This window comes from Onthophagus taurus, chromosome 11 (genome assembly GCF_036711975.1).
Source record: "Onthophagus taurus isolate NC chromosome 11, IU_Otau_3.0, whole genome shotgun sequence".
In the NCBI taxonomy this organism is placed as follows: domain Eukaryota; kingdom Metazoa; phylum Arthropoda; class Insecta; order Coleoptera; family Scarabaeidae; genus Onthophagus; species Onthophagus taurus.
The window spans coordinates 23,034,245-23,062,130 of record NC_091976.1 but is presented as its reverse complement, the minus strand read 5'-3'; the positions used below and the strand labels follow the sequence as shown (position 1 = coordinate 23,062,130).

Below are 27,886 nucleotides of genomic sequence, written 5' to 3'. Positions count from 1 at the left end.
TTAAAACAACCTGTATTTTTACGATTTTAAGAAGATAACAATTTTTTACAATAATATTTTAAAAATCGTGATGGAACCGCTTGTTAAGATATCTTGATGAAACATTTGTGATTTATAAAGAAAAGTATGTATTTTTTCGTGAATCAAACAGTTCTTGAATACCTCTATTTGTTCATGAGATAAAAATTTTTTCAAACACCCACAATTTTTATGATTTTATATGAAGATAACAATATTCTACAATAATTTTTTAAAAATCGTGCCATATGGAATTCTTAAGATATCTTGATGAAACGTTCGTAATTTATAAAAGAAAGTATGTATTTTTTCATGAATCATATCGTTTTTGAAAATCTCTATTCGTTCATAAGATAAAAATTTTAAAAACAACAAGAATTTTTACGATTTTAAGAAGAGAAAAAATTTTCTACAATAATTTTTTAAAAATCGTTATAGATCGAATTCTTAAGATATCTTGGCGAAACTTTCATGATTTATAAAGAAAAGTATATATTTTTTCATGACTCCAACAGTTCTTGAATATCTCTATTCGTTCATGAGATAATAACTTTTTAAAACAACCAGAATTAGATAACAATTTTCTACAATCATTTTTTAAAAATCGTTATAGATCGAATTCTTAAGATATCTTGGCGAAACTTTCATGATTTATAAAGAAAAGTATCTATTTCTTCATGAATCAAAACGTTCTTGATTATATTCGTTCATGAAATAATAACTTTTTAAAGCAACCAGAATTAGATATCAATTATCTATCATTTCAAAAATGAATTCTTAAGATATCATGTTGATATCTTGATTCGTGATTTATAAAAAAAGTATATATTTTTTTCATGAATGAAACCGTTCTTGAAAATCTCTATTCTTTCATGAGATAACAATTTTAAAAACAACCAGAATTTTTGCGATTTTAAGACAAAAACAATTTTATGCAGTCATTTTTAAGAAATCGTGAAACATCGAATTTTTAAGATATCTTGATGAAACATTCATGATTTATAAAGAAAAGTATTTTTTTTTTCATGAATAAAAGCGTTCTTCAAAATCTCTATTAGTTTATGAGATAAAAAGTTTTTAAAATAACCAAAATTCACGAAAAGAGTTGTGATAATTCAAATTATTAAGTTCGTGATCATAAACCTCGGTATTAAAAATGTGGCATTTGAAGAAATCAAATTCTTTAAATTTTTAAAATGACGAAACAATAAAAGTTAATTAACAAATAATAAAGAAACGTTAAAGGAAATATGTTTCTACAATCAAAGTGGAAATAAAAAAACACTAGAATTCATTAAAATTTCAACTATTTCCACAACAACTTTATAAGAACAAACTAAATCCTTCAAATACATTCTAAAAATTCTTCGCCCATTTCGAATCAAATTACATAAACATTTTCTTTATAATTTGATTTAATTAGTAATCATAAAGACAAGTCAATAATCGTTAGTTTTTATTTCATTTTTAAATCATTTCCTGATAAAATCCGACCATAGGAAGCATTCCTGCGAGCTATTTTTCAGCCATGACCTCCATATCATGAATCCTTTATTCGAATTCTTGCCTCAACGTTCTACAATACACGCTCAACGCATACATTCGCACACGAAGGAAGCCAAATCCAGTTTAGTAAAACGCCAATAGATAGTAAACAAAATCGGCATGTGCTCCTCGTCACCCACACCGTACTAGGCTCAATATGATATAAAAGATCCTCTGCCAACGTTTAAACGCTTCAGTACGACAATAACCGTCGATGCGAGGGCGTCGACTTCAACAAATAATACAACTCAATAGTGAGATTAAAGAATTTTTTTTTCTTTGAACAAAATTAAATTAATACTTTTGGATTGGGTCACAAAGTATTTGAGTAACGCGGTTGGAATTTATTATTATTAATCCAGATTACGAAGTCGTCGACGAACGAACCGAGTTGACTTGGTGCAGACTTTAAAACGATTTTCATTTCACTCTCTGTGCCGGTTTTGTTCTATTCAAAGTTGGGTGGAGTTGTATTTTATAACATCGATTATTCGTTCCGTTTTCTTTCGTATAATAGTCCAATTCTTCGTGTGTGTATATAAGTCGAGGAGCGATTAACGTACCGCCAGTCGACTAAGAACCATCTCAGTAACCACACTTTAAACTTTAAACGGTAGACCTTCACCAAAGTGGTTTTTTTAACATTTTTTTATTTCTTTAAAAACAAGAAACCATCATGGCCGTGGAGATGCCTTCATACATCCAAGAAAAATTCACCAAATTGAAATTTTCAGAATTCGTGGTAAGTCTGCAAATTATTGTTTATCTACTTAACGTTTTGAAGCATACAAATGTGTATTTTTGGATCTTTAAATTATTTTTTTGGAATCGCGCCAAGAATCAATTTATTAATGTTCAAATTTGTATACAGTTTGTTGTTCAAGAGAAAACTCATCTCGGCGAAACTAAACTAATCTTTTAGATAAACACATATTGAAATTGAATTTACATCACTTTAAGTGGTTTTTGTTTCAAAACAAATAGTTGAAACATTTTTTTTTCTTATCAACAAACATTTTTCAGTTTTTAAATGTTGTTATGTTCTAAAGAATAATTGTTTAAATTTTTTAAATAATTTCAAACAATTTTTTATAGTAATCTAACTACAGTTTTTCATCAAAATTTAAAAGATTTACATAAAAAAATTATTTATACAAAAATTATTTTGTACGTTGTAAATTTTCAAGGATAACTCACCGAGAAATGTTGAAGCAGTTAAATAAAAAGAATTAACATTTCAACGTCTCAAGAACCCTTTTTAAACCACTTTTGACGTCACAAAGAAAATTTATGTTAAGTTTTAAAAGAAATTTATCTATATTTAAGAATCATTTCACAAATAATCCAATTAACTAGCGGAAGCCTGAAATATTTTGGCAAATAACGAAGTAATCGATAAATATTTATTCACATTAAAATGTTGTTATGTTTTCAACGATAACTTTTCAACAGTTTTAATAGATCAGAAAACATTTGATAAGATTAGATTAAGGTTTTAATATATTAGCTCAATCTAAGGAACATCACTAAAACTTTAATTTTAATTGCAATATTTGGCAACAATCAAAGAAACTTCGCAAAATACTCAATTTATGTGTTTTTCATAATGTCCTTGCAAAATTTTCAAATTCCCTTCACAGCGCATACCCAATTCATTAAAACGTGTAAAACTTCAATAAGAATAGACTCGAAACTGTAACTGTTTATCAAGAAATGCGTCAGAAAAATATTAAAAATCAAATGAACAGACCGAATAAGAACCGAGGAAGTGTGAAGACTCGTAAAACAAACCCAACTCAGTCAAGACACCCACATGAGGAAATGGAACTGGATTGGGCACGCGATGAAAGTAATAAGGAAGCTTAAAGATTTGTTCAATAACATATCCGATGTGAAATACATTTTGTATTTATTAATTAATGCGGCAAAATATCCTTCTACTTGTGCTAATAATCCCTTCACCACATAAAGGGGCGTTCTAGTAGTTGCCTTGGCAGTGGTTTTCTATCCTCTATGATCTTTAACAATCTGTTATGTTATTCGTTCCAACCTCGCATTCATTGCACAACATCCATGATACCAACTCTTCTCTCATCTTGTTTCTGCCATCTCCGCCTTTGTTTCTTTTGCATATCTCATAATAGAGCTGATGCATGCCTTATATATTCTTGATTTTGTTTTACTTAACATACAGTTGTATCTCCAGATTGTGTGCATCAGCCATTCTTTTTGCCTTGTCTACGGATTTCTCTTTCCAAATTAGATGATGCCTTAACCCAAATCCAAACTTTTCATAAAGTGAAATGATGGTTTATACCACCATCTTGCAGAAACCATATGTTTCCATGTAATTTGCAAACTATAAATATTTCCTATTCTTTCGCAATTGCTGCTAAAAAGCTGCTTTTAGTAGAATTGTTTCAGCATCATACTTTTTATTTCACCCAATATCAATGTCAATATCATTGTGTCAAATGTACTAATAAGAATCAACGTTTCTTAGCCTTTAGTAACGAATCGAGCTTTATAACTCTACATGATTTCATCTGCTTTAGTCTGAACTTAAGAATGAAAAGGTTTTTTATCGAACCCATCTCTTCATCAATTATTATTACTTGTAACTATTGATTTAGATGCTTGGAGATTCAGATCCGTACTTACTGTTTGATTAAGCCAAGGCCGCTTTCGATCGAGGGGTTATAGTTAATATATCATATTGATACAATACGCGTATTAATATTGTATTGCTTTGACTTCCTGAAACACCTTTAATTCTCTCCATCTTAATGTACATAGCTATGATCACTTGTCTGCCGAATCCTTGTAACATGTATTGTCCGTTGTTGCATCAATATATATATTGAACCGTAAGAGACCTCTGCTTAAAGTTTCTGCACTCTAAGTTTGGCCAAGGCTGCCTTGTGGTGGGGAGTTGCAGAATGTTGTGCACTTTTGGAGCCATAATTGGTGTCATCTATTTCCACCATAATCAAACGAAGTCATAGATTCCCCGCTTTAACCCTTAACCCGAAACACTGAAATATCAACCTTATTAGAAACAACATGTCTAACAATAATTCGTTTTTCTCATTTTTGAGGATGGGCAAATACTACAACTTTTTCTTGTCATCGGGAACAGTATTTTCATCATTGTGGACTTGATGTGCAACAGCAAATCTCAAAAGATTTAGACCGCAGTTCCCCAGGAAAGTCTGTTGTTAGTGTTTACCTTAGATGAGGTTCTAACAGTTCAAAAGCCAACTCCTTCACAAATTTAAAACATTTGGTCACCCTGATAGCACAGATATAAAATAAAACTGTTTACTGTACTGATGTTTACTAGAGTATAAAATACAGCTAATGTATTATATAAAATTAGCGCATTTCATATCGAGAACAACCTCCTGACTGGTATGGTTGTAATATTTAATTATTTCTGGCTTTCCAAGTTCATTATCTTTAGAATGATGCATAATTGAAGCTAATAGAACTGCTTTATTGCGTCAAGCCAGATCTCTTCAATTTATCAATTACTTCTATTGACGTAAAATAGTTAGCTGGAGTTACGTTTCTGTTTGATCTGTCGATAGGTTTACACAATCTAATCACACATTGTGAAGGTTTCGATAGTTTTCTCTCTTCTTCAGAGAGCCCTACACCTAACATCAGTATCTTTTCCTGCGTAAATATAGCCATTGTAGAAATACGAATTGCGTGCGGTTATGCACATAACTTTTATGCCATATTTAGCTGGCTTGCTAGGCATGTATATACGAACACGACAGTTATCTCTAAAAGGCATAGGCATTTCATCAATAGTAACGCATTTTTATACAGAAAATAGTTTTTGGCTGTTTGAAACGAATTTGTCGAAAATGTCAGAGATCATAGCTGTTGGATTCGACTTCTTTCGTTCTTCCCGATCTACGCTGTTATCAAATCAAAGGCTGGTTAGTAAAATTTCGAACCTTTTTCGAAATTGTCGTTCTAAAAATGGGCCGTCCCAAATAATCTTTGGAAAATATGGATAACATGTCCTCATGTGAGGATTTCATAATTAATGGCTACATAAGGAGTCCAAGCAGCGCTTTGATTTAAGTAGAATTCGTATCATATCATATTTCATGAATATATCATATTTCTTAAATTTCTACCAATTGTAGTTAGCCCTTGTAATCTTGTAATGATATTATGCGATCTGGTTTCAGTATTTCTTGTTGGTTTAGTCGACGTCCACTGAAAACCATTTTTGCCACAATATGTGACTTCGTCGGATATGTCCAGGAAATTATCATCTGACTTGAATCATTACTATCCTCTAAAATATAATCAGGATCTCGGTCGGGATCATCTGCTATTTCATCAAGTTCTTCGTCCGATAAATATAATCTTGTTCCATTACACAACAACTTCTTATTATCTTATTTTCAAAATTTTGATCATTCAAATTTATTCGGGTATCATGTCTACTAGGACCTGGTTTAGCGATAGTTGCTAAACTAGTTGCTACTTTTGTTTAGTATACATATATATGCAATTAGAGGTCTTTAGGACCTCCTTACTGTAATTCAAAACAATTGATTTCATAGACTTGCACGTTTCTAGAGCCTACCACTCACATTACACTGCACTATGACAATTCAAACTGTCTACTGAACCTATGTTTGGGGTTAAGGGTTAAGTTTAGCCGAGGCTGCTTGCTGTAATATATGATATTAACTACTTTTAGGTCCATATGGTATTTATTGTTGAGTCACGGCCGCAAACAACTTTGGTTTAATCTGACAAAATGATCCATTTCTACAATAATCAGACAAAGTCATAGATTCTTAGCTCTAAGTTTAGCCAAGGCTGCTTGCTGTAATATGTTAACTACATTTGGGTCCACATGGTATTTATTGTTGAACCTTGGCCGCCAGGAACCTCGGCTTAATCAGAAGAAATGATCTATTTCCACCATAATCAGACGAAGTCATAATTCTTCGCCCTACGTTTAACCGAAGCTGCATGTGTTAACTACATTTGGGTTCATATGGTATTAATGGTTTTTTTCTTCATGGATTTCTTTCTTCATCAGGTTCTTCTTGGCTTTCCGTATTGACAGTTTCTCCCGAAACATGAGATATTATTACTTTTTCACAATTTCTTATTCACTCTTTTATTCTTTCGAATATGTTTCCGTTCGTTCTTGGAATTCTTCATCTTCAATGGCTCTACAGACCGCTGCAAAGCTTAGTATCATCTATCATACTTGCGTACAAAACGACGAGATGGTACAACATATTCAATTTGACAAGCCAACTTTGAAGAGGTTACGACTTAAGGGCTTTAGAAAATCATTAAATTGATGTGTCCAGTATGTTTGTAACTAGAAGATGAACAAAAAGCTGAATGAATGAAAGAGCTGTGCTATTTACTCTTAATATACAAATCAAGTTGACACTAATCACGATTAATTATAGTTGTATTTAACTACATGACATTAATTTACATTTCGTCTATACGCAGTATTATTGCAAAGTAAACATTTTACAATCATAATATTGTTTAGAGAACTGAAATGTGTACATGGCAAGAACTTTACACATCTTGGTAGTACCAGGAAATCAATTGTGACAAAAGTCTTTGTAAAATCAAGAAAAATTACAGTATCACCATTATCAGTAGATAACAAGACGTCGTTTAACAGCTTCAATACTATAGTTGAATAGGATCAACTAGCATGATCATAGCATCTCTCAATTTTTGCCTCCAAGCTTCTCTGTCCAGTATCAGCCCTGGTGTTCTTGCTTATAAGTCTCGGTTCTTGCATTTTTCTGTTAAATAGTTGCTTCGGTAGTTTTCCCTCTTTCATTGTGGCCACATATCCTGCCCATTAAAATCTCTGGATTTTGATGTACGCCGAGAGTTTTTGGTTTTATATTGGGCCTACAATTCTTCCCAGGATCTTCTTCTTAAAGACATCTATGCTATTGAGCAGTTTCTGAGTTAACGTCCATGTCCCACAGCATTCTCTCACAAAGCCTTAAAATTGTTTTATAGATCCGGAACTTCATATTTCTATGTATATCCTCAAATTTGATTGTATTGCAAAATATTCTTTTTCACGACTCTTCCTGACTATTTGTCTATAGGTACGTTTCTTCTGCATCCTTTCTTGTTTGGCTTAAGATATTAATATCGTTTTTATAGGACACTGATTTGGTTATCAATAGATTCAACTTCTTATTTTCATTTTTCTTATGGTAAGTTCCAACCCCAGATTAAACAACGTTGGTGTCAGCCCATCTCTTTGTTTTCGCTCTTGGGAAATATGCAAGTTTTTGTTAGCTAACCCTATATACATACTCAACTGTTTAAATAACTGAGTGAAATAAATGAGTGTTTAAATCACACATATCTCAATTTGCATAAAAGAATTTGCTTATTATTGTTCCATAAAACGTTCCTGAAATAAATAATTATATATGATGTATATTTTCAAGGATAACTAACCGATAAGTATTTAAATTGCTAAAAGCAAAAACATTTTAACATTAAGAACCACTTCAAAATCATATTTTACATTTGCGTTTCAAACAAAATGATGTTAAACGTTTTTAAAGGTTTAAAAGCAATTTATCTTTATTTAAGTAACATTTAGCAAACATGGAAATCGAACAGTGGAAACGTTAAATTCTTTGGCAAACAACCAACGAAAACCGATTCAAATCGAGATTACGAGCAACGTTTACTTAACCAAGTTATTTTTACCAACATCGTTACAAATCGAAATTTGTTACAACCCATAATTTTTTTAAATGATAAACCAACAAATACCAACTTAACTTATTCTCTTTACGATTTTTCATTTAAATTTAAAAAGCCGAAAACAAATTCCTGACTTGGATTACAAAACATATTAATCAACGCAATTAATTAGCTTCACTACGCAGTTTGAAATAAAGTCATTAAAACTGTTTTCCCTTTCAATTTCGGTTTAATTGTTTTTATTTATTATTTCAGAGTTTACCACCAAGCGTTGAAACTCCTTGTACACCACAAACACCGGATACTCCATTATTACCACCTCCGGAACCTTTTCAATTGAGAGTTATTAAAAAAGAAGAAAGCGAAAAAGTTTTAGATTTTTTAAGAACTTTTTTCTTTCGGGATGAGCCGTTAAACGTGGATGTAAAGCTTTTAGACGGCGAAAAAACTTGTAAAGAACTTGAAGAATACTCAATGAAAGCTTTAAAAGATAACGTTTCTGTTATGGCTATTACCGATTCAGGAAAAATAATTGGCGTTTGCTTAAATGGAATTATAAATAAAAACGATGGAAAAGAAGAATTTATTGTTAAAGATCCGAAATTTTCGAAAATAACTAATTTATTAAGTTACGTAGATAAAATGGCTGATGTTTTTGGAAAATATCCTGATATTGATAAAATGATTTCTGTTGATATTTTATCAGTTGATAAATCTTGGAGGGGGCAAGGAATAGCGAAGAAACTTATGAATAAAACGAGGTAATGAAAACTTTTCTTTGGCAATAAAATATATGAACGTGATATAGGCATTAAAGCACGTGTAACGGATAATTTGCGTTAATGTACCGTTTATAACTAAACAATAATCAATTACACGAGTAATTAAATATTCATCGAGCTGTTACATAAATTCTAATAAACACGTTCTTAATCATTTCAACCCCAATAAAAAGCATTAATTAAATTGTTAATTTAAATTCAAAATTAGAATAAGTTTAATAAAATCGCCACGACTTAGCTCAGCACTTCATTAACAAGAAAAAATAAACATTTGATTAAATAAACAAACATTTCGTATTAATAATAAACTAAAGACGTTTTCGGTTGCATCTGGTGACTTACCCAACAACTTAAAGAGTCTCAATTATTTATTTTTTTATTTTTATCTTTTTTTCTTTAGAGAACTTGCTAGAGAACAAGATTTTAAGTTAATGAGATGCGACTGTTCGAGTCATTTTAGTGCAAAAGCGATCGCCAGGCTTGGATTCCAATGTATTTATTCGTTAAAATATGAAGATTATAAGAAGGAAGGTCGCCCAGTATTTAATCCGGAACATCCACACAAAGAAGTTACCGTTTACATTCAAAGGATCAACTAAGCTAAGCAACCCTTTGAGAAATTTTCCTATTTTTTTTTATAATAATTATTATTAATTAATGTATAGTGTCTATACAGGTATTAAATATTAATAACCGTATTTGGTGAAATGTACTTAATAAGGAAAAAATGATCTTATCATTATTAAAAAAATTTGAACAAATTAACCTTGAACTTAAAATATTAAAATTATGTGTATTTTGTGAGTTGTGATGATAATAACATAAATTATTGAGATTGTTTTTGTTCTGTTGTGATAAATTAATGAAAAGATGAGGTTAATAAAGAATTTTTTTCTAGATTTTGTGTCTTATTTAAATTTTTTCGATGTTTGATATTAAATGTTTAAATAAATTATCCTTGAACTTAAAAAGTTTATTTTATGAACTGTGATGATAACAGTTATTTATTGTGTAGTGTTTTAGACAGCAATTTATTCACGCTAGAATGTTCTTAAGTGAATAAAATGCATCTAAAACACGCATGCAATACAACGTTTTATCCACAATCACACTCATTTAGAATCAGAATCGCCAAAATTTCATCTGATGTTATCAAAAAATGATTTGACATTTCACTCTGACAGCGGCTGTCACCTAAAAAATCATTGCAATTAACTAAACAACATTGGGAGGTGCTGAATTGTTGCTATTTATTAAAAAATATATTTATATTTATTTATTTATATCTATTTATTAATATAGCAACAATAACAATATTTTATTTATTTAAATCAAAGAATAGGATGTGATTGATTTAAGATTGTATTTTTCATTAGTCCACTAATGGAATAAAGTTACTTTATTCCACTAGTGTATAAAATGGTACTTTATACGGTTCATAAGTGTGGATAAAACTTCAATTACAAGGTGATTATGGATAAAATAGTTTTATTTATGTCTAACAAATTTTGGACCAACTTTATAGAACTTGATTAAATCCATGTTAACTTAACCGAACATTAACATGATACCTTATTCAGTCAGAAAAAGAGTCTTGACAATTTTCCTTATTGCATTTCCTGCATTTTGACTATAATGGCTGGCATTGTCAAATCCTTTAGTTAAAAATATTTTTAACAGTTACGACTTGAGTGTTATGAAAAATACTCTGTAAATCTTCGAAGAAATGGTCTTTGAACACACAAAATAAACTTAGAAGGATTATCTGTTAATCCTGTCGTGTTTATTGATAATATGGACTCACCATTTAGCAAGTTTTGCAGAGTTAGAAACGTGTTAAGCAATTATCAAACTGCTGTAAACTCCACCCAAGATGAACAAATATCTGATTCAAAATTAGCAAGTATGTAGCAGAAGTTTAAATATTGCCATAACTTCATCAAACTGTATTGTCCACCAACCGAGTAACCTACACAATTTTAAAGACATCCTCATTGACCTTCATCAATTTACACCTCACACCAGCTTCCAGCAGTTACAACACTTTTAGTTTTTTGGAAGATATTGTTCATAATTTCATTTCCACGTCGCTAGGAAATACTGGTCTTCTTTTAAGTTCTCGACAATGTACTTTTAGAAGCAAAATATTTTTGGTATTAACCGGGCGGTAGAGATAACAATATTCAATGAATTCATTTTTTCTAAAATGGCGCTGTGTCCTTCATGAAACAGACTAGCCGCAATAAAAGCAAAAATTTAGACAATTTTCAAACCGGAATGTTTGTGCTTTGGGGTCAATAGCCAAACTGTCGAGTTGAAGCTTTCGTTAGCATTCTGAGAGTGACTCATTGCCCTATGGTGGGTTCTCTCTGATCAGTGCGGAGTCACACGTATAGGCCTGAATTGCCTTTAAGGCGGCCCGACTGTCTGTGAAAATGTTTATGGATGCACCTTTCTGTTTCTTCTGTAGGTTCAAAGCGGTAGGTTCAAACTCTCAACTCCTAGCGGACAGTACTGATGATTTGGATGTACGTCAGTAGGTATTCATATTATTCGTCTTTATTCATATTCTCTGTACTGCCTATATATTTGCGAATATCCAGGCCATATTAGAGCATCTGTCAATTTTCAGCATCAGAAATTTAATTCGATGGGGTGGTAACTCATGTATCCCTAATCTAACATACATAGAGATTGGTGAAACAGTAGATTTTATTTTATGACAGTGTCCTGCAATTAATTGTAGCCGCTATCGGATACTTGAGTTGCAATTTCCATTAACGTACGTATTATCCACTTCTATAGTTGCGAATAACAATAAGGATGTCTGCTTCCCTATTCAATACGCTAAGAATATTTTGTAGGTTAAGTTACAATATGTAAATATAACTTTAAAACCGAAAAAATTATAAAAAACCTACAAACGTTCTACCTGGCTTCGTTATTGAAATATTGCTTTAATCTCTATTAGAAATAATACTCATAATGAAGCCCAACACAAGCATTGCTGAAGACCATGCTGAGTTATGGATATCGACATTCGTTTCGTTCAGTAACTTTAATTCTAATTAAGTTGATAACGCTTACTAAATATGCCATATACAGACTTGTTTTTCTAAAAGCGAACAATGCGCCACATAACCGCAACAAAATCGTGCATTAACCTATTCAAGTACATATGGTATTTGACCTTATTTAATACAAAGCTGTAGAGTGCTTTCCCTATTACTAGAAATAGACTAATAGGCCGTTAACTATCAATATCTACTTGTCCGAATTGGGAATTATCTTGATAAGCTGTCCTTTCCAGCACTTCAGGAATCTAATTATTCGCGCGTGAAATCCCCGTCTCTTTCGCCTAATTGTCTAGTAAATTAGTCCCTATGGACCCATGTTTCTCCACATAGTGTAAAATTAGCTCCACTTGGTCTTCAAAGTAGCTTGCAATTATACTCTTGTCCACTAATTTCCTTATCTTTTATATTTCCACTTCAGTGAACCATCCGCCGATTTCACACCTTGTTTTCTGTATATTGACAAGTCAACATTATTACTTCTTACTTCCTAATCGCCTGGGTAGACCTAACAATTGATTCATTAATCTAGCGCGCTACTTCTCTTATCTCATCCGAGGTTAATCGACGCTTATCGTACGATCCACGTGTAAGCGTCTACATATATACACTATACTCTGTTTTTAAACCAGGAGGAGTAAACGCGAAAGTCAGATTTACACTAGGAAAAACCACCAGAAAATATCACTAGATATTTTGGCGGTAAATTTAAATTAATAATTATTATTATTTATTTATTTACTTATTATTGTATTTATTTTCGTTTGTTATCGTCAACACTAAACATACAAATTAACATTGAAGTTATGAGTGTATTTATTTCAAAATATAATAAAGAAGGGTTTAAGAATACAAAATTTACAATAATGACACGAAACTGTCGAATTGTCAATAACCTAACCTTCAAATTCAAAATCAAAATTCAAAATTGCCTGTGTGTGAACCTTCCTCGCATTCAACCAATCACGTGCAAGGTCAATCTGGTGACAAATTTAAAATACTCCTCCTGGTTTAAAAACAGAGTATAATTGCCAAAGAAAACTTCAAGGTATAATTAATGTTTGTAAACAAAACTAACCTTACCTAACATTCCTTCACGCTATAATTGACATTACAAAAGAAAACTTCACGCTATAATTTCCATTACTAATTGCCAAAGAAAACTTCATGGTATAATTAATGTTTGTAAACAAAACTAACCTTACCTCACATTCCTTCACGCTATAATTGACATTACAAAAGAAAACTTCACGCTATAATTGCCATTACAAATTGCCAAAGAATATCTTCATGGTATAATTAATGTTTGTAAACATAACTAACCTTACCGAACATTCCTTCACGCTATAATTGACATCACAAAAGAAAACTTCACGCTATAATTGTCATTACTGATTGCCAAAGAATACTTCATGGTATAATTACTGTTTGTAAACAAAACTAACCTTACTTAACATTCAGCGTCTGAAGACACAGGGCTAAACCCGAAACTTAAAAATATACAACTTAGCGCTGAATAACAATTAAAACTAGAACTAACACTTGCACTAGAACTATACTCTGTTTTTAAACCAGGAGGAGTAAACGCGAAAGTCAGATTTACACTGGGAAAAATCACCAGAAAACATCACTAGATATTTTGGCGGTAAATTAAAATTAATAATTATTATTTATTTATTTACTTATTATTGTATTTATTTTCGTTTGTTATCGTCAACACTATACATGCAAATTAACATTGAAGTTATGAGTGTATTTATTTCAAAATATAATAAAAAAGGGTTTAAGAACACAAAATATACAATAATGACACGAAACTGTCGAATTATCAATTACCTAACCTTCAAATTCAAAATCAAAATTCAAAATTGCCTGTATGTGAACCTTCCTCGCATTCAACTAATCACGTGCAAGGTCAATCTGGTGACAAATTTAAAATACTCCTCCTGGTTTAAAAACAGAGTATAGATATACATATCAATAGAGTTCCTTGTCGCGTAAAGGTGGCTTCGTTGGTAAATGGGATACATTTAAAAAAAATTGTATTGAGGGCTATCCTTGTAACGTTTCACAAAAATCGACTCTAACTGGTAGATCTGTCTGTATTGATAAGGATGTAGCTGCTGCTTCTTAAGTATTCTCCAATTACTTGTAGAAGACGTATTTGTTTGTGCTATATTGTTGGATCTTGATCAACCAAATCTAAAATGATATTCTCTTTCTGAATTGTTCTTGTTGTTCTGGGCCTACCAGAATTAATTTTTTTAGTCTCACATTTCCAGTTTCTCGACAACGTCGTTCCAGGGCTCTAAACATTTTTTATTTACTACGTTTCTTCTGGGAAACTTTTCTGCATAAAGCATGACAACTGCACTACAGTTTCCTAAACACTCACCTAAGGTTAATAACATGTATTCAACATGTTATTCATGGCTAACTCAGAAAAAAACATTTTGACATTTCATTACAATGTTGCCAATAGTAAACAATTAATTAAGCAGTTGTTAAGGGTGGGTGTGAGTGTGCTTAGTTTTGAAATACTTAATGAGCATCACTGTAAACTGAACAGAGACGATGGTAGATTAGGTCATGGATATAAAGAAGACAAGAATTAGGAGCGTTTTCAAAACTTCTTCAAGAGCTGAAAGAAGAGGATCCACAAATATACCGAAATGTTTTAAGAATAACTCTCATTTTCAAGAATTGTTGGTATTAATTGAACCTTTGATCAAAATACAAGATACCGTATTTAGACAGGCTATTCCGTGTAAAACTAATCAGGTTTCGTGTCTTACTTTAAAGTAAAATAAAAATTCTCAAAGGGGGCCCTCGCATTTGGGAAGCAAGATTTTACAAATTGATTCTACTGGTATTCTGTGTCTGTAGTAGCTAGTTCTGCAATCTTTTGTAATTTGATTATTGTATTTTCTGTTCGGCGGTTGTTTATGACGTTTCAATAATTTTGCTCGTGGTGGTGGTAACATGGTGGTGGACGAGCGCTTTCTTGATGCAGAAGCAGGTTATGTTGGTTCTACAAGACTTGGTGATTCAGATGTTTTCAATTGTGATTCTTCAGGCATTTGCTCAGCATTACTGTTAGTATAATTTAGTGAGTCTCGCTCACCTTCAGGCGTCGAACGTTTTTAATATACATTAATAATAATAACAATAAACTAATACTGATAATTATTAGTAATTAAAGACAATATTAACAGAACAGACATCGAACATAAACAAAGGACCACGTGCCACGTGGCAAGAAGCGTAGTGTTTTTTAGCGTTTTACCTATTATAGCAGCTGGGTCATCTTTGAACAAATTTGATTTTGAGCAAAACACCAGAACAAATCGTGACAATAAAAATCATTAAAATATAAATCACTTTTGTATATTTTTACATACAAAAAGTTATTTAATTGTATATATTAATGGGGTATCTTCTTCTTTTTGTGTATTTAAGAAATTTTGAATCATTATGGCACTTTTTTTTTGCCTCATATCACTAAAAAAAAATTTTAGTTACAAAAATTCCTCAAGAAAAATACAAAATTTTTTTTACCCCTTATCAAGAGATCCACTTGTTTCTTTAACAAACACATTCGACATAGACGTGAAAGTAATATTAGGTAAAGTAGGTTTCCAGCATTTTACACGATCCGGTTTATTACTACCATCGTCAATGGTCTGTACGAAAACTGAATAATCAGTGTTTGGAGGTGGTGGTCGAAAAATAGGTACATCATTCACAACGTAATTCTCATAATTAAGGGAATAATGTGGTTTAAATCCAAGATTAATAGCGGCTTTTGCATCGTAATATCCAGTAGTATCAAATCGAATTAATTTAATACTTTTTCGATGGGCATAACTTTTAGTTATCTTAATAAGTTTCTTTTGAATTCCTCCATTTTCGACCGTCGGATCCGCAGCTAAAACTTCCATCTTCAAATATCGATCTACGCCGAATTTCTTGAATAAATTACATTTTTCATCAACCGCTTCCACCAAAAAAGCAAGTTTTTGACAACGTGGATCTTTAAATTGGATCTTATTACTATATCTGTCCATAATTCGATTCACACTTAGCGCAATTATTTCATTACGATCGTCCAACATCATTAATGACAATTCAGATTTGATCGCTTCTCCGAGATATTTGTCGTAAACCTCTATGCCCGATGGACTTTTATCGAGGTTCAATAAAACGAGGAGAGGGTGTCTTTTGTAAAAATGTTTCTCCAAAAATTTCTTTGCCTTCACGCGATCATTTTTCTGCATTAATCTGATTTCTAAATGTTCTACATTTCGGCAGATATTGCGAATTTGGTTTAATGAGAATGTTCTAATGGCCATGATTATGAAAAATTTTGAACGAATGTTTGACACGATTTGACATGAAATGGTTCAATTGGTTCCAACCACATTTGATCAATTTTATTTTTTTTTATTATACCGGGAATTTTATATAACTCGCAGTAACCATAGTTACGAAACTACTGTGCACTTGCACAGTCCCATATAAAATGCAACATGGCTTAATAGTACAGGGTGTCCCAATTTCGATGTCCGCATAGGCTATCTCATGTCATGATCACGTTTTTCGAGAAAATGCTAATTCCGAAAACTCCGAACAGCTATCGTCTTTTATTCTCGCCCTATCGGTAAAAACTGAAAATTTTGCAAAAACGACAATCGCGAATATTTCACTTATTATCAAAGATGGTTATTATAAATAAAACATTATATGGGCAACTTTTTACGAAGAATTCAGTGGCGTAGCTAGAATTTTTTTCCCATCTTTTATTTTCGAGATTTTAGACGTAACTTTATTTTTTTAAATGGAAACCATAGTTGGCTATGACTTAAAATAATTTGTTATTTTCTTCTGATAACAAATATATATAGTTTGTGGGGTATATTTCTTATAGTTATTGAATAATTAACAAAAATTCATTTTGTTCCATCTAAATCTAATGTATGTATTTAAAAGTTAATGTTGCTATGGTGATAACCATACATACTATGATGGAATATAATGTATCAATTTGTTTGTTCTTTCTAAAACTATTGTATGTATTTAAAACTTAATGTTGTTATGGTGATAACCATACTATGAGGGAAAGCATTGTTTCCAATTATTGCCAAAGTTTGTAGCAAGGACAGTAGAATCTAACAGGACTGCTACATCCATTGTATTTTTGTAGTCGACTACGGGTTGGTTGCCCGCACTCTACGTCACACTATTTGCCACGCCCTGTTAACTGTCTATGTTTTTAGAGGTTATATGATAGACATTAATACGTCTAAAAACATAAAACTTCAAAACTAATATGAATACGTCTAGGATATAACCTCTAAAAACACACAGCAAACGCATAGACTATAACAACAGCTAGGCGTGGAAAATGGTGTGACGTAGTTTGCTGGTAGGCTGTCACAACAATGGATGTAGCAGTCCTGTTAGATTCTACTGTCCTTGAGTTTGTAGTAGTATTTAAAAATTCACTAACAACTCTGGCATTATGTGCTGGTGCTCCGTCATATTGAAAATATATCATTTGAGACATATTTTGTGGCAAATTGTCGTCCAGAGGCTCAATGTGCTGCCTTAATATATTGAGGTATTTCCCTGAGTTTATGTTTTTATGGTAGATACTATATGCCAAAATTCTATTATCTAAAAGGGCACACCATATATTGAACCCCAATCTTCTTTGAACACTCAGAGACTTCATCGGTCCAGATTACATTTTGAACAAACAGCAGATTATTTAATTTTTTTAAATATCATCTACAAAATTCTAATCTTCGATTGACATCTCCGGCACGTAAATAATGAGTTAGCCCCGCTTTGTATGGTTTATACTTATTTTTCTTTCATATTCGGGAGCAGCGTCTTTTGGGTCAGACGTCTTGTTGCAGTTTCTCTTGCAGGTCATTTTGGTATGTTTTTGTATGTGGTTTGGGAAAGGATCAAATATCTAAAAATATCTAAAAATCTCTTAAATTTTCTGCATATCTTGTGAAATAAAATTCCGCGGCTAACGTCGCATTCTTATCTGATAACATATAGCATTCCATCATGTTACATTTTTCATAATTTTCGAAATTCATTGTAAAGTTTTATTCAGTTTTGTTATACTTTGACACCTAACACGCTGGTGCATAATGCCAGCACATAATGCCAGAGTTGATATCGAATTTTTAAATACAAACTTTGGCAATTATTTGATACATTATGTTCCATCATAGTATGTATGGTTATCACCATAGCAACATTAATTTTTAAATACATACATTAGTTTTAGACAGAACAAAATGAATTTTTGTTAATTATTCAATAACCATAAGAAATATACCCTACAAACTATATATATTTGTTATCAGAAGAAAATAACAAATTATTTTAAGTCATAGCCAACTATGGTTTCCATTTAAAAAAATAAAGTTACGTCTAAAATCTCGAAAATAAAAGATGGGAAAAAAATTCTACCTACGCCACTGAATTCTTCGTAAAAAGTTGCCCATATAATGTTTTATTTATAATACTCCATCTTTGATAATAAGTGAGATATTCGCGATTGTCGTTTTTGCAAAATTTTCAGTTTTTGCCGATAGGGTAAAAACAAAAGACGATAGCTATTCGGAGTTTTCGGCATTAGCATTTTCTCGAAAAACGAGATCGTGACATGTAAGTTACTTTTTTTCTATCTCTTTTAGTTTCGGAGATGGCCTATGCAGACATCGAAATTGGGACACCCTGTACAGGCATTGGGTATTTTTGCAAAGGAAAAGTTTTGCTTGGAAATGGTCTTCTTAAGAGACGCTTCTACTTTTTGTTGAATAAAAATATACCACAATCTAACGCTGTACTTAAAACTAAAACTAACACTAGACCTAGATCTAGAAACATTTGGATTTAGCCTCACGTCTCTCAAGACAGCTAAATCCGAATGTTTCTAGTTCTAGGTCTTATGTTACTCTTAGTGACAGTACTAGTGCAAAATTAACACTAGATGTAGATCTAGAATCATTTGGGTTTAGCCGCACGCCTCTCAAGACGGCTAAACCCGAATGATTCTAGTTCTAGGTTTTGTGTTAGTTCTAGTGATAGTGCTAGTACAATATTAGAACTAACACTAGACCGAGAACTAGAAACTTTCGGGTTTAGCCGCACGTCTTTTAAGACGGCTAAACCCGAATGATTCTAGTTTTAGGTCTTGTGTTACTTTTTGTGGCAGTGCTAGTGCAAAACTAAAACTAAAACTAGATCTAGAACTTGAAACATTCGGATTTAGCCGTACGTCTCTCAAGACGGCTAAATCCGAATGATTCTAGTTCTTGGTCTTGTGTTAGTTCTAATGATAGTGCTAGTGTAAAACTAGATGTAACACTAGAGCTAGAACTAGAAACATTCGGATTTAGATGCATGTCTTTTAAGACGGCTAAATCCGAATGATTCTAGTTCTAGGTCTTATGTTACTTTTAGTGACAGTACTGCTGCAAAACTAACACTAGACCTAGATCTAGAAACATTCGGATTTAGCCGCACGTCTTTTAAGACGGCTAAACCCGAATGATTCTAGTTCTAGGTCTTATGTTAGTTTTAGTGACAGCGCTAGTGTAAAACTTGAACTAACCTAGACCTAGATCTAGAGACATTCGGATTTAGCCGCACGTCTCTCTAGACAGCTAAACCCGAATGATTCTAGTTCTAGGTCTTGTGTTAGTTCTAATGATAGTGTTAGTGTAAAACTAGAACTAACACTAGACCTAGAACTAGAAACATTCGGATTTAGCCGCATGTCTCTTAAGATGACACGTTTAGCCGACTAAACGGAATGTTTCTAGTTCTAATGTTAGTTCTAGTCCTAGTGTAAGTCTAGTTTTATTTGTTATTCATCGCTAGATTGTTGTATATTTTTATTGAGCTATAACGGACACTGCATTCCTCGTATTGAGTTATATCGAGGTTTTACTTGACATGTTGCATTTTATATGGGACAAACTATATTGCATCTTAAGTGAAATTCACTGTATTTTTTTTATTGAAATGGAGAGATAAAGGAATTAACAGTCTTAGTAGAGGTTTGAATATAACATATTAAATTTTATTGATTAACTCATACATTAATTATTTGTAGCATAGCGTTAGCTTCTTGATGAGGATGGTTTTCGTTGATTTTAAAGACAATTTCTCCATCGTCTTTATATTCAGCATACTTTATTCTGTAAACACTTTCAAAACCTAGATTTAACGCTGCTTTTGTACTAAATAAACTTGTACAATCGATTCGTATCAATTTAAACCCTTTTTCTTTCGCAAAATTGCTAAAAAATAAAAGATTATCATCATAATCACAGCCTTATCAAAATAATAATCACATGACTTTCTCAATCATAATTTTAGCCAGTCCTTTTCCTCTATAATTGGGATTAACTGATAACATATCTAAAGAGATCGCCTTTTCTAAGTTATCAATTCTTTGGAAAGTTTTAGCCTCATTTTCTAAGTGCTCCAAAAATTTTGCTACTCTTTCAAATTTTTTTGATTTAATTTTTTGCACTGATTTTGTTTGATTTTTATATTTTACACTAATCACAGCAACGCCCGCGATTTCTTTACTTGTCAAATCCGAAACGATTAAAGATAAATCATCGTCAATTAAAGCCTTGGTGTAATTTTCGAGTTCTTTTAAACCTTGTTCGTCCTCGTAGAGTTTTGATGCTTCAACGATGGGTTCGTCAAGAAAAAAATGTTGTTTTAAAAACTTTAATACTTGCATTCTTTTCGCAGATGTATTAGCTACCTCAAATGATAAATTCAAAACGTTTCTGTCCATTTTTAAAAGGGAACTAAATAATAATGCTATGATTCTGAATTGAAATTACATTGTTAACTTAAAGTCCCCCCTATTTTTTTGTTAACTGTATCATCAATTTGAATAACACGTCACGTTTCGTGTAATAAAATTGCATTCAAATTGAATAAGTGAAGTGTGCAAAGTTCAAAACATGGTACTATGTAATAATACAGGAAGTATATTTTTATTTTTATTCTAAAAGAAAAAGGTTTATTTAAGTCAAATCAAAATAGGGGACAAAAAAATGTTATGTAACGATTTTCTACACTTGCGTGATGCGTTAAAATTTTAAATAACGATTTAATAACGCAATTAATAGAACGTCGGGTTTAGTAATAACAAAGAGTAAATGCCAAATTTGAAGAAAATGAAACTTTAGCTTCGGGCTAATAATACTTTTATATATTGCGTGTTGGTCTAATACCATAAAAAAAACTCGTTTTAAACATATGACTTTCCATTTCAATTCTAAAGTTATAGGATGAGTCATAACTTCGATAATACAAAATTTTAATTATTACTAAGTAATTGAGAATCTTAAAAAGTCTTATTAGTTTTGTAATTTTTATAAATTTCATAATCATGTTCTAGTCAGTTCTGTCACCATAAATCCACCAAGTTTGGCATCCTTGAAGTCTGTATTTGAAACCAACTCAAACACACTCATCTTTTATCTCTATTCATCTCTATCCACCAGTATGTAGGACAACCAGACACACTCGTTTTAGTTGCAATCAAACCTTTTAGAAGCAATTTTTAGAAATAATTTTCACTTTTAGAAGCTGTTAGAAGCAATTAATATCCCTAACTATACTTTAAATGATACTTGGTCACGTATAATACTTTTGAACGACATTTTTGAAGTCGGCCGAGATTATTTCTGTGGATGTAAGAAATCCAATTAACAAAATTTTCAGCACATTTAATCGCCTCGGCCGCAAGCAACCTCAGCCAGAATTGGGGGAACACTAAGGACGACTATGAGGAGAAACAACACTGTGAAGACGCGGAAATCAAAAATATGTTGCATACTAAGATGGAGATTTTGAGAGCAGTCACTGAAACACACTATGAGATCAGAGAAGAAGCAAAGAAATTCGTTAGGAAGATAATGCAGATGGGTGCACGCAGGAGAAAGACTCTGAAATAAGCACATTTTAAAAATGAAAAAGAATAGACTGTCAACGATTGCAAATATTACCAATTGTCATATCTGTTCTAATCAATCATATAGTAATAAAAATATGTCAAATTGATATTTCGTTTCGTTCGATCAAAAAAATATCTCATAAATCATGGCCATTAGATATTTATTTACCCAAATTCGTCATTTCGGGATGAAATCATTGGAGAATTTACAAGTGCAAGTCATACGCCAGGGTAATCGCGGAAAAGCGAGAAAATTTCTTCGGCAACATTTCTACGATAAGGATCCTTTGTTAGTTTCGTTAAATCTACATAAAAGTCCATCGGGTTTACGATCTTATGAAAAATTTCTAGAAGAGGCGTTCAGATCGGAGATGTCTCTAATAATGGTAAATCGTGATAAAGAAATAGTAGGGATAAGCTTAAATCGGATTATTAGCGAATACGGATATTGTTTCCGTTTTCACGATGAACGTTGTCAAAAAATAGCTTATTTGGTGGAGGCGGTTGATGAAAAATGTAAACTGTTTCAAACATTTGCCATAGATCAATACGTGAAAATGGAAGCTTTAACTGCAGATCCGACCGTTGAAGGTGATACAATTCAAAGGAAACTTATTGCTATGACAAAACATCTTGCTCATGAAAGAAATATGTCTTTAATTCGGATGGACACCACTGGAAGTCATCACGCAAAAATTGCCCGTAAACTAGGATTTACACCAATTTATACGGTTAATTACGAAAATTACATTCTTGATGATAAACCCGTCTTTCAACTAATTTATCCCAACACCGGTTATTCCGTTTTTGTACAGACAATTCACAATGAAAATAACTCGGGTATTAAAAGAAAAAAATCTGCACCTACTTTTACTCGCACACCAATTAACGACCAAATATAACTTCAAAAAATTAACAAAAAATTGTTTGTAATTTTAAAAATTCTCGTTGGGCTGCGTTGGGTAACTAAAAATAGTTAAAATTAAAATAATTCGAATTCATAAAATGTATTTGTCGGGAGAACTATGTACAATAATATTACTAATATGGAGTTAAAACGAAATAAAATACAATGAGGTTAAGTAATTGAAAGATTTTATTAAAAATAAGATATTTGATGTGAAACTTTTAAATACTTTTCTTCATAACATACAACAAAAAAGCCTGTTTTTATTGTTTTATTGAATTGTTAATTATTATTTTTTTAAGAATTGTTATTAGATCACCTAATTGTCTTAAAGGCCACTTTACAGTTCGCAAGTTTCATTGCCGGCAAGAAATATTGCACGTTAATTTATTTTGCACGCATGCGCAAATGACGCATTCTTTTTGGTATTCTTGCACTTGCAGATGATATATTTGGACATACAGGTGTCCCACGTAAGCAACAAAGTACATAAATGGCATTAAGGAGCCGAGATAAGCAGTTTTTTCTTAGGCATAAGTTGTAGGAAATTTAGCACACGTAGAAGCTTTTTCTAGCAATTAACACTGTGCCCTTCAAATCTGAATTTCTTGGCGACTGATCGAGCAAGAAAGTTAAAATTTGTGACAGTTGCTGCTTGGATATCCTTAAATAGAGTGCCATTGACTATATCGGTCTATCTTATACAGGGTGTTCGAAAACCTATGAGTTGTAGTTTTTGAGATATTGTGGAATTAATCAATATCATGCAAAGTATGGCAGATCTTGTTCATTTTTTATTATTATTATTATTGATTAGTAGGTCATAAAGTAAGACGATAAATAATTTTCAACCAAACTTTATTTATAAGTGTTCAAATATCTGCCATCTGTGCTTTATGCATAGATGAAGCCGATTTACGCATTCGGCTTGCACATTATCTAGTGTTTCAGTAGAGATATTTCTAAAGCTTTCCTTTATTCTATTCTTCATATCTTCTTTCGTCAATAAAAGAAAGTATAAAACAGATAAAGCACCGCCACGAGAAAAAAAGAAAAAAATATAAATATATACAAAACAAAAGCAATGTATATAAATAGAAAAGAAAATTATATAATTTACAAAACTAAACAGAAGACTCCATCTCCGAAGGTGGTAGTTGAAGAAACTCCTCCACATATGCAGTATTCCATACGACGCTCTACTACGAAAGTTGGCAAAGTAGGTTGCTCTGGCGGCCTCATATCCAGCTATAGCCCGTATGCGCCTGACCGTAAATATTGCTGCAGCCAGGCATCTTTCTAGATATTCAACATGAGAGTTCCAGCTTAGGTTTGACATAACATATATCCACAGGAATGTAATAGGTTCTTGCTCCCGTCCCTCAATTTTAGTTGTTAATAGTAGTTTTTGCGTCTTTTCGACATTAACTGTTGGCCCCAAACCATTCCGCAGCTTCAGCTATAACAACTTCTGACTTATTTTCAAGTTCTACTCTATATTTCGACGTTAGCACAAAAGATGTATCATCAGCATATATATAAATGATCAGCTGACATATTAATAGGAAGATCATTTATGTAAATAATAAAGAGCATTGGGCTCAGAATTGATCCTTGTGGGACACACACCAGATATAATATTAGTAACATCCGAAGTTCGACCTTTCCACTCTACACACTGCATTCTATTGTTAAGATAACTACGAATCATTTTATTTGGTACACCTATTATACCATAATGTTCCAATTTATTCAACAGAATTTCATGTTGGACACAATCAAAAGCCTTTGACAAGTCACAACATAATAATTGAACATCCTCCTTCTCGTCAAACCAAGCTAGTTAGAGCTAAAGTAATAGACTTTTATCCCCGGTAACCGTGCTGAGCTTCATTAAATAATTTGTTACTTTCCATATACTCAAGAAATCTGCTTTTTAATAGAGATTCGAAGATTTTTGAAAAAAACAGGAAGTATAGAAATAGGTCTATAGTTTTTATACTTCCCTTCATGTATCTGTTTACTTTGTTGCAGAGTGCTTAATCACAATGTAGTCGAGTATGGTACTTGGGTTGGGTTGAGATTATTTCTTATATCAACAGAAATAAGCTCGGCCAACTTCAAAGACATCAGCAGTCATAAGTATTATACGTGATACTTGGAGCTGTCGACATCGAAGACGTCGGTAGTGCAAAAAAAATTGATACAAATTGTAGCTCAACTTAGGGCAAATATTCTGCTACTTCACCTAATTCTGCTGATTTGATGAAGTAGACTGCAATAAAGATCTGACATGAATGTATCAAGTTTCCACCAAAACTTCATTACATCTGAATCAATTCTGCGTCAAACCTGTTTCATGATAGCTTGATAACTTTATAACACCATTTTAAGCAATATTTAAATAAATTTTCCAACAATTTTAATCCACGTTTTAAATATTCTTGAAATCATTTGTAATCATTTGACTGAATCATCTTGTTTACACAAGTTTAGACAAATCGATTGTTTTTTAAGGTGGGTTAAGTGATTTATAACGTTTATTTAAACTTAGATTACAAACTGATAAGATTTTAGTAATAGAAGGCTTTTGTATTCGTGTGTAATTTATACAGTATGTTACAAAATTAGAGGGAAATAATTATAAAGTTTTTGGATTTATTATTTCCACAGAAAGGATATTGTATGAGTGGAAAATACTTAGCACGACATGTAGTGGAACAATACTTTCCACTTCGTTTCCATAGCAATCGCTACACTTCTGGAATGACGTACACTTCCCGAAAAATAGGTCAAGAAAAATGTTAATCCGAAATTATTTTTTAAATTATATCTTAAATAAAATAAAACAAAATTTTTATCACCTTATTGTTGTACACTTCATTATTTATTTATTCAAGAGATGAAAAACATTAGTAACGCAATAATACTTTTTATTTTAAGTTTTTACAGTTCAATTTAGTTCGGTTTGTTACAAAATAATAATTTAAATTTTACATTCGTTCTAAAACCATTTAAGATATACTTGTTATTAACGAACAGTGAGATAACTACTGAAAAATAAAAATAGCCGATTTTATTTCACTGAGCACATTGACAGATTAGATAAACTCGGAACAATCCAAACATGATGATAATTATTAGCAATTTCAGGGTGTCAGTGCGAGCATTACATTTATTCAGAACACATTATCGCGTTTTCCTATCAAAAAATGAACCTGTCATATGCTATTTTAACGGAAAGTGATACGCCGAAAGTGCAGCAGTTTTTGAAAAAGTTTTTCTACAAAGATGAACCGTTGAATGTTTGTGTAAAATTATGGGAAAGAGAAGAGACCATTAAATCGTTAGAAATTTATTCAACGTTACCTATAAAATATAATTGTTCGTTAAAAGCTTTAAATGATAAAAATGAAATAGTTGGAGTGTGTTTAAATAAAATTAGAACAAAAATTGAAACGGATGATGTAAACTTTGAAGATCCTGTTTTCTCACAAATCGTTGGAATTATGGAGAAAGGCGACACAGAGTGTAAAATTTTTGAAAAATATCCAAATATCGATCAATATCTTCAACATGATATTGTTTCCGTTGACCCAAATATTAGAGGACAAGGAATTGCTACAAAATTACTAGATATGTCTAGGTACAAAACAAAAATTAATTTTTTCAATGAAAATTGTTCTTAATTTTTTTTCAGAGATGTGGCAATTAAGAGAGGAATAAAACTATTAAGAGTGGATTGTACAAGTTTATTTAGTGCCAAAGCGGCCGAACGATTGGGATTTGAACGAATTTACACCTTGAAATACTCAGATTATAAAATAAACGGCAAACAAGTGTTTAAACCAGAAGAACCACACACCGAATTTTGTGTTTATTGTAAAAGAATCGGGTAAATTTGTTATGCGTTTTGTTGTCGCTTTGTACAAATATAGCTATAGATCCAATTTCTCGCTTATCTTTTTTAATTTATATTATATTTTATAAATTAGGTGGAAAAGTTCAAAGTTATGAGAAGATCTCACTACAAACTTGGAATGGAAAATCATACTCCTGATAAATAGGCAACTTTATGTACAAATTTTTTATTTTTCCAAATAAAATAAATTAGAATTAATAAATTTCAAAAGTATAATAACAAGTGACATTATTTCAAGTTTCCAAAAAATGTTAGGTAAACTTAGTTTTCTTTGAAAACGTCAATCATGGCGAGAAAGAATAGTGCTCATTGTATAGGGGCCAAGCTACCCTTATCACAAGATGTATAAGTTTGAACATAGTGGATGAGGCCGCATCTAAGCATGATGAGGCATCTAAGCTGTCACAGACGGGTGAGCAGCACTGTAGACAAATCCTAGGAGCGAGCACAGCAGGGTTCATGTGTGAGGAATATGTGAGGGAGTCACACCCAAATACTTTGAAGTTGAGTTGTGCGCTACAGAGTGACCACCAAATCGAATATCTAGCTGATGTGTGGCCCTCTTTGTTATTAATGTCGAAACACTTGCACTAGATTAGGTGTTAATCTCCATTTTCTGTAATACTCCCTCATCACAATCAAATCGTTAGTCGGAATTCCCTCTGTCTCTTCCACTGTGTTACGGCTCATAGCCAGGGCATGTCTGTAATATAGAGATTGAAAAGAGTTGTTGCAATAATATTTATATAAGGCTCTGCGTTTGTTCCAAAATGACGCGGAAGGATCTGCTAGTCAACATGTTATTCGGCAGCAACCCCAGTGTCTTACATTCACTACAGTGTCTATCCACATAACTTTGGACACCAAACGTAGGTA

The 27,886-nt window shown here is 32.0% G+C and overlaps 5 protein-coding genes across 5 annotated transcripts; 3 read left to right on the top strand and 2 right to left on the bottom strand.

Annotated features, from left to right (window-relative positions):
• The first annotated feature begins 1,758 nt into the window (after window positions 1-1,758).
• LOC111427395 (arylalkylamine N-acetyltransferase 1-like) lies at window positions 1,759-9,994 on the top strand. The gene is made up of 3 exons (XM_023062527.2): window positions 1,759-2,305; window positions 8,569-9,074; window positions 9,496-9,994. Exons 1-3 carry the CDS (start codon window positions 2,240-2,242, stop codon window positions 9,692-9,694), a joined length of 771 nt encoding a protein of 256 aa, XP_022918295.2. The 5' UTR covers window positions 1,759-2,239; the 3' UTR covers window positions 9,695-9,994.
• Window positions 9,995-15,540: 5,546 nt separating this feature from the next.
• On the bottom strand, window positions 15,541-16,596 carry LOC111427487 (arylalkylamine N-acetyltransferase-like 2). Its single transcript, XM_023062657.2, has 2 exons — window positions 15,728-16,596; window positions 15,541-15,670 (listed from the first exon to the last, which is right to left on the bottom strand). Exons 1-2 carry the CDS (start codon window positions 16,519-16,521, stop codon window positions 15,577-15,579), a joined length of 888 nt encoding a protein of 295 aa, XP_022918425.2. The 5' UTR covers window positions 16,522-16,596; the 3' UTR covers window positions 15,541-15,576.
• A 3,667-nt stretch (window positions 16,597-20,263) lies between these two features.
• Window positions 20,264-21,073, bottom strand: LOC111427438 (arylalkylamine N-acetyltransferase 1-like). The gene is made up of 2 exons (XM_023062589.2): window positions 20,554-21,073; window positions 20,264-20,499 (listed from the first exon to the last, which is right to left on the bottom strand). The coding sequence occupies exons 1-2, from the start codon at window positions 21,009-21,011 to the stop codon at window positions 20,292-20,294; spliced, it is 666 nt and encodes a 221-aa protein (XP_022918357.2). The 5' UTR covers window positions 21,012-21,073; the 3' UTR covers window positions 20,264-20,291.
• A 1,254-nt stretch (window positions 21,074-22,327) lies between these two features.
• Window positions 22,328-23,083, top strand: LOC111427405 (arylalkylamine N-acetyltransferase 1-like). The gene has a single exon (XM_023062539.2). It carries the CDS (start codon window positions 22,328-22,330, stop codon window positions 23,081-23,083), a length of 756 nt encoding a protein of 251 aa, XP_022918307.1.
• Window positions 23,084-26,226: 3,143 nt separating this feature from the next.
• Window positions 26,227-27,212, top strand: LOC111427446 (arylalkylamine N-acetyltransferase 1-like). Its single transcript, XM_023062601.2, has 3 exons — window positions 26,227-26,734; window positions 26,789-26,983; window positions 27,084-27,212. The coding sequence occupies exons 1-3, from the start codon at window positions 26,301-26,303 to the stop codon at window positions 27,103-27,105; spliced, it is 651 nt and encodes a 216-aa protein (XP_022918369.2). The 5' UTR covers window positions 26,227-26,300; the 3' UTR covers window positions 27,106-27,212.
• Window positions 27,213-27,886: the final 674 nt, after the last annotated feature.

What these genes read in the sequence shown, in the direction of transcription:
- LOC111427446 (XM_023062601.2), top strand. Translation starts at nt 26,301, where the DNA reads ATGAACCTGTCATATGCTATTTTAACGGAAAGTGATACGCCGAAAGTG. An exon ending in AAATTACTAGATATGTCTAG is followed by an intron (nt 26,735 to 26,788) that starts GTACAAAACAAA and finishes ATTTTTTTTCAG; the next exon opens with AGATGTGGCAATTAAGAGAG. An exon ending in GTTTATTGTAAAAGAATCGG is followed by an intron (nt 26,984 to 27,083) that starts GTAAATTTGTTA and finishes TTTATAAATTAG; the next exon opens with GTGGAAAAGTTCAAAGTTAT.
- LOC111427487 (XM_023062657.2), bottom strand. Translation starts at nt 16,521, where the DNA reads ATGGCCATTAGAACATTCTCATTAAACCAAATTCGCAATATCTGCCGA. An exon ending in AGTGGATCTCTTGATAAGGG is followed by an intron (nt 15,671 to 15,727) that starts GTAAAAAAAATT and finishes ATTTTTTTTTAG; the next exon opens with TGATATGAGGCAAAAAAAAA.
- LOC111427405 (XM_023062539.2), top strand. Translation starts at nt 22,328, where the DNA reads ATGGCCATTAGATATTTATTTACCCAAATTCGTCATTTCGGGATGAAA.
- LOC111427438 (XM_023062589.2), bottom strand. Translation starts at nt 21,011, where the DNA reads ATGGACAGAAACGTTTTGAATTTATCATTTGAGGTAGCTAATACATCT. An exon ending in ATTATGATTGAGAAAGTCAT is followed by an intron (nt 20,500 to 20,553) that starts GTGATTATTATT and finishes TTTATTTTTTAG; the next exon opens with CAATTTTGCGAAAGAAAAAG.
- LOC111427395 (XM_023062527.2), top strand. Translation starts at nt 2,240, where the DNA reads ATGGCCGTGGAGATGCCTTCATACATCCAAGAAAAATTCACCAAATTG. An exon ending in TGAAATTTTCAGAATTCGTG is followed by an intron (nt 2,306 to 8,568) that starts GTAAGTCTGCAA and finishes TTATTATTTCAG; the next exon opens with AGTTTACCACCAAGCGTTGA. An exon ending in AAACTTATGAATAAAACGAG is followed by an intron (nt 9,075 to 9,495) that starts GTAATGAAAACT and finishes TTTTTTCTTTAG; the next exon opens with AGAACTTGCTAGAGAACAAG.